At 55.5% G+C, this 5,597-nt stretch overlaps 1 protein-coding gene across 1 annotated transcript; it reads right to left on the bottom strand.

Annotated features, from left to right (window-relative positions):
• Window positions 1-3,543: 3,543 nt before the first annotated feature.
• SOWAHD (sosondowah ankyrin repeat domain family member D) lies at window positions 3,544-5,207 on the bottom strand. The gene has a single exon (XM_032258377.1). The coding sequence runs from the start codon at window positions 5,067-5,069 to the stop codon at window positions 4,107-4,109; it is 963 nt and encodes a 320-aa protein (XP_032114268.1). The 5' UTR covers window positions 5,070-5,207; the 3' UTR covers window positions 3,544-4,106.
• Between the last annotated feature and the right edge of the window lie 390 nt (window positions 5,208-5,597).

The raw sequence follows: 5,597 nt of genomic DNA, 5'->3' as shown, positions 1-5,597 counted from the left end.
AGATTCAAACTTTTCCTATAAAAAGGAGACTACTGTTTTTATTTCCGTTTTTTGAGACGGAGTCTCGCTCTGTTGCCAGGCTGGAGTGCAGTGGCGTGATCTCGGCTCACTGAAACCTCCACCTCCCGGGTTCAAGCGATTCTCCTACCTCAGCCTCCCGAGTAGCTGGGACTACAGGTGCCCGCCACCACGCCCAGCTAATTTTTTTGTATTTTTAGTAGAGACGGGGTTTCACTATGTTGGCCAGGATGGTCTCGATCTCTTGACCTCGTGATCTGCCCGCCTCGGCCTCCCAAAGTGCTGAGATTATAGGCGTGAGCCACTGCGTCCGGCCGGACTACTGTTATAAGTGTCTTTTTTTTTTTTTTTTTAAATAAGCGTCCTTTGAATGCTCAGCACACGCCAATCTTCCCTCCAAGCCAGGAGCCTGCAGACACAGCCATGTGGCAGGAAGGCCCTGCCCTGACAGCCTTCACCAAGCCCAACCCACCTTGGCAGCTGTCAAGGGAGAGGTTGTGGAACAGAAACCACAGTCCTGCATCAGTTGGCCTGTTCGCATCTATAAAATGGACACAGGGGTGGAGGGGGGTTAATGCCAGATGCGAATGCCAATTGCCAGAATCTAGGAACTGTTAGCCCTCCCTCCTTCAATTACTAAAGAAAAGAAGTTCATTTAGAAAAGACAAAGGAAGGCCAGGTGCGGTTGCTCATACCTATAATCCCAGCACTTTGGGAGGCCGAAGTGGGCAGATCACCTGAGGTCAGGAGTTCGAGACCAGCCTGGCCAACATGGTGAAACCCCGCCTCTACCCAAAATGCAAAAATTAGCTGGGCGTGGTGGCACATGCCTATAATCCCATCTACTCAGGAGGCTGAGGCAGAGGGAATCACTTGAACCTGGGAGGCGGAGGTTGCAGTTAGCTGAGATCACGCCATTGCACTCTACCCTGGGCAACAGAGCAAGACTCTGTCTCAAAAAAGGTCTCGAACTCCAAAAAAAGACAAAGGAAATGCTCTACTACACTGTGTAAATACATTTAATGTGTAGTTCCTGGAGACATGGGACAGGCTGAAAACAGCAAGAGGGTTTGGATCATTTCATGGTTGAGAAGACCCTCATGGGTTATTAAAGGAGGGCAGTGTGGGGCAGGAACAGAGTCTCATGTCTGTAATCCCAGCACTTTGGGAGGCCGAAGTGGGAAGATGACTTGAAGCCAGGAGTTCGAGGCCAGCCTAGGCAACAAAGCAAGACCCTGTCTGTACAGACAAAAAAAAAAAAAATAGCTGGGCATGGTAACATGTGCCTGTAGTCCCAGCTACTGGGGAGGCTGAGGTAGGAGGATCACTGGAGCCCAGGTGTTTGAGGCTGCAGTGAGCTGTGATCATGCTACTGTACTCCAGCCTGGATTAAGAGTGAGACCCCATCTCAAAAATAAAAAATAAAGGGAGGTAGGAAAGTTTTGAGCACAGAGGCAAACAGGCCCACCAGGCAGAGATGGAAACCTGGATGGATGGGCTCAGGGTGGCGTTTCTGGTTAGTGGTGACTGTTTCTCTCTGGTGTTCACGGACTGGGATGAGAGGGCTAGGAAACATGAGGGTCCATTGCAAGGGCTACCCAAGCCTCCAGGGATACAGTGCTGTTTTTAGAATGCACTGTTCTGTAAGGCAGGATGAGTCTGTAGCCAGCAACTGCTTTTCTGGCCTTTCAGGCTGAGTCAACCCTCCTGTAGTCTATTAAATTCATGCCATTTCTGAATGGGAGCAATTTTACAAGCTACAATTTATGTATTAAACTTAACTTTTTAAAAAGAATTTTATCACATATATATATATATATATATATATGTATTTTGAGATAGGGTCTCATTCTGTCGCCCATGCTGGAGTACAGTGGAATGCTTTATAGCTCCCTGCAGCCTCTAACTCCCGGGCTCAAGTGATCCTCCCACCCCAGCCTCCCTAGTAGTTGGGACTACAGACCTGCATCACTAGACCTGGCTAATTTTTGTGTGTTTTTGTAGAGACGGGGTCTTCTATATTGCCCAGGCTGTTCTAGAATTCCTGGGCTCAAGGGATCCTCCCACCTCGGCCTCCCAAAGTGATGAAATTACAAGCATGAGCCTCCTCGCCAGGCCTCAACTTAATTTTTAAAATACTGCTGAGTGGGCTTGGTGGCTCACGTCTGTAATCCCAGCAGTTTGGGAGGCTGAAGCGGGTGGATCACTTGAGATTAGGAGTTCAAGACCAGCCTGGCCAACATGGCGAAACCCCGTCTCTACTACAAATACAAAAATTAGCCAGGTGTGATGGTGCCATGCCCATAATCCCAGCTACTTGGGAGGCTGAGGCAGGAGAATCACTTGAACCCAGGAGGCAGAGGTTGCAGTGAGCTGAGATCATGCCATTGCACTGCAGCCTGGGCAACAGAGTGAGACTCTGTCTCAAAAAATAATAATCTGCCAGGCGCGGTGGCTCAAGCCTGTAATCCCAGCACTTTGGGAGGCCGAAGCGGGTGGATCACGAGGTCAAGAGATTGAGACCATCACATGGTGAAACACCGTCTCTACTAAAAATACAAAACATTAGCTGGGCATGGTGGCGCGTGCCTGAAATCCCAGCTACTCAGGAGGCTGAGGCAGAATTGCCTGAACCCAGGAGGCGGAGCTTGTGGTGAGCCGAGATCGCACCATTGCACTCCAGCCTGGGTAACAAGAGTGAAACTCCGTCTCAAAAAAGTAAATAAATAAATAATAATAATAATCTGCATGTAGGTAAGCATAAAAATAATAATAATAAAAGTAAATAAATGCTCCTGGCTGGGCACGGTAGCTCACACCTGTAATCCCAGCAATTTGGGAAGCTGAGGCGGGTGGATCATGAGGTCAGGAGTTTGAGACCAGCCTGGCCAACATAGTGAAACCCCATCTCTACTAAAAATACAAAAAAAAATTAGCCGGGCCTGGTGGCAGGCACCAGTAGTGCCAGCTACTTGGGAGGCTGAGGTGGGAGAATCGCTTGAACCCGGGAGGCATAGGTTGCAGTGAGCCAAGATTGCGCCACTGTACTCCAGCCTGGGTGACAGAGTGAGATTCCATTTCAAATAAATAAATAAATAAATGCTGCTGAAGAAAGCCCTATCTTGGAAAAAAAAAAAGTGCCCATGGGTGTGTCTCATTAGAGGCCACAAATCAAGGTAAATTACATGACTTACCATGGAAATATCAGAAATGTAAATTTGTAAATTTACCTTTTACTCCCTCCCCCCAGGCTCCTATATGACAACTCTTCTAGGATGAGGCTGGTGCCTGAGGCCAGACCATCAAAGAGCTCAGGATGGAGGTGAATTGTGTGTTTCTCTTCAGAACCAAGGTGGAAGCAGCTTCTTCCAAGACAGCTCGGGCCATTTGTTCTGACAAGGAGCCTCCCCCACCAACCCAGCAGATCACCGCCCTGGGTTGGTGACCTCTACCCTGCAAACATATGCAGCCTCTTCCTCTGTGGTTAATAAGGGGGTTGGGGAAGGCACGGAAAGGACAGCTTTGTCGTGTGAAGGGAAAACATATTCCACTTTAATATACATAAGAAATCACCTGTGACACATGAGAAAAGTTACCAGTAAGGCCTGGTCGTCTCAGGAGAGGGTTGTCAGAGACTGACTCTACGCGCACCCCAAGACCCATTAATGGCCAAGCCAGGCTGGCAGAGTTAGGCGTTTTCTCTGCATTGGTGGTTTACAATCTTAACTCATTCTTCCAGCGAATGTTTCCTAAGAAACCCAGCGCTTCTGCCTGCCCACTCTCCCAAGCAGGACCACGCTTCCTGCTCCCAGCTCCTTAGTCCTGTAGCTTTGGAACTCGGAGCCAGGCCGGCTTGGTCCTTCGCTGTCTCTTGGTGAGGAGGTGCCCAAGTCCCCGGGTCCTCAAGGCCGGTGGTTACAGGAGACCTGGGGCAAGTACCTGAGTTGGACCCCGACGTGGTCTGTTCCTTGCAGTCCCAAGCAGCGTCCAAGGCGCCTCTCCTTCAGGGGAACCCGGGACAACCCAGGACTGAGGGAGGCATCGCCACAGCGTCGCGGCCCCTTCTAGCTCTCCAGTCTCTGTCCCGGTCAACGGTCCTTGAATGAGGGGAACAGATGGCGGAAAAGGCCATGCATTAACGCCACCCGGCTGCCCGCGGCGTCCTTCTCCTTGGTCCGCGACGCCGCCGCTCTCCTGCTTGTCTCCACCACCGTCGCGCCCACTGCGCTCGCAGTGCATCTCGTACTCCACGCCGCGCTGCCGCTGCTGTTGTTGTTGAGGTTGCATCCGCTGCCGCTCTCCAGCTCCCATTCCTCGGCTCCCGACAGCTCCCGCAAAGTCCAGGGAGCGTCTGGTCGCAGATAGTGGCAGGCCCGGTGGCCGCTGTGGTCGCGGCGCGTAGCGTCAGCGCCCAGGGCGCCCACCAGCACCTTGATGACCATGTCGTGGCCCTGCAGGGCCGCCAGGTGGAGGGGCGTGAGGCCGCCGCTGCCTGGGGCGCTCACGTCGAGCCGCAGCCCCCGGCTTAGGGCGAAGTCGTGAATCAGAATGAGCTCCTCGTGGCGCCCGTGCTTGGCCAGCCAGTGCAGAACCGAGTAGCCGGTGATCGGGTCGCCCCTCAGCAGCAGCTCCGGCTCAGCCTCCAGCAGCTCCCGCAGCACCTCATAGCGGCCCTCGGCAGCCGCCAGAATCCACGCGTGCTCCCGCGGCTCCAGGCACAGCCTGCTGCTCCCCGGCCCGCTCGGCGCGCCCGGCCCGCCCGGCTCCTCGGCGCGCTCCTCTGACAGCCACCCGGCAGGAGCCGCCCGCTGCAGCCCCAGCAGCTCCCGCAGCGCTCCCCGCCGGCGTCCCGAGCCCAATCCAGAGTGCACCAGCGTGCCTAGGAAGCGGGACTCCCGGGAGGCGACGGCTGCGGGGTTGCCCCAGTACCTGCCCAGGCTACCAGTGTCCGCTCCCGAGAGGCGGGGCTGCAGGGCGCACCGCAGGCTCCGCGCGGTCGGCGCAAGAGAGGCCGTGGGTGCCTGGTTCGCGGCCCCTCCGGGCTGGGCCATGGTCTTGCAGCTGCCGCCGCGGCAGCCCCAGTGTCCAGCGTTCGCTGCCCTTCCCGGGCCCCAACGGGAGAGGAACTGGCGCTGGCGTTGGGGAAGGAAGCGGCTTGAGCAATTGGGTTCGGAGGGAGGGAGCAAAGGAGAGGAGGAGGGGGAGGAGTAGGAGGAGGAGGGAGGGAGCTAGGGGAGGGCCGCAGCGCAGGCCTTGAGGGGCGTGGAGGGGTGTGAGCTCCAGCCAAGCCTCCAGGGCAAGCCCAGCTTCGGCGCCCGGAGTACCGCCGCCTTCGCGGCTACCCGGGTCTCGGGCGGTCCCACCCCAAACGGCCAGGTGAGCTCGGCAGCCCCGCCTCCAGCACCGAGGGGCGGGCGCGGGGACCGGCTGGGAGCTGGCCTGCGGCCCTCGAGGCCCTGGTTCTCAGCATCCTAGCAGCTGCTAGGGTGAAGAGGCTCGATGGCGCCCCTCCGCAGCGGGCCGAGCTCAGCTTCCAGCCACGGCCCCCCAAAGCGCGGTGCTGAAACTCCGAGGCTCTG

This window comes from Sapajus apella, unplaced genomic scaffold (genome assembly GCF_009761245.1).
Source record: "Sapajus apella isolate SASKATOON/1434 unplaced genomic scaffold, GSC_monkey_1.0 scaffold102, whole genome shotgun sequence".
Classification (NCBI taxonomy): Eukaryota; Metazoa; Chordata; class Mammalia; order Primates; family Cebidae; genus Sapajus; species Sapajus apella.
The sequence above is the reverse complement of the archived record's forward strand: the minus strand, read 5'-3'. Positions and strand labels throughout refer to the sequence as shown.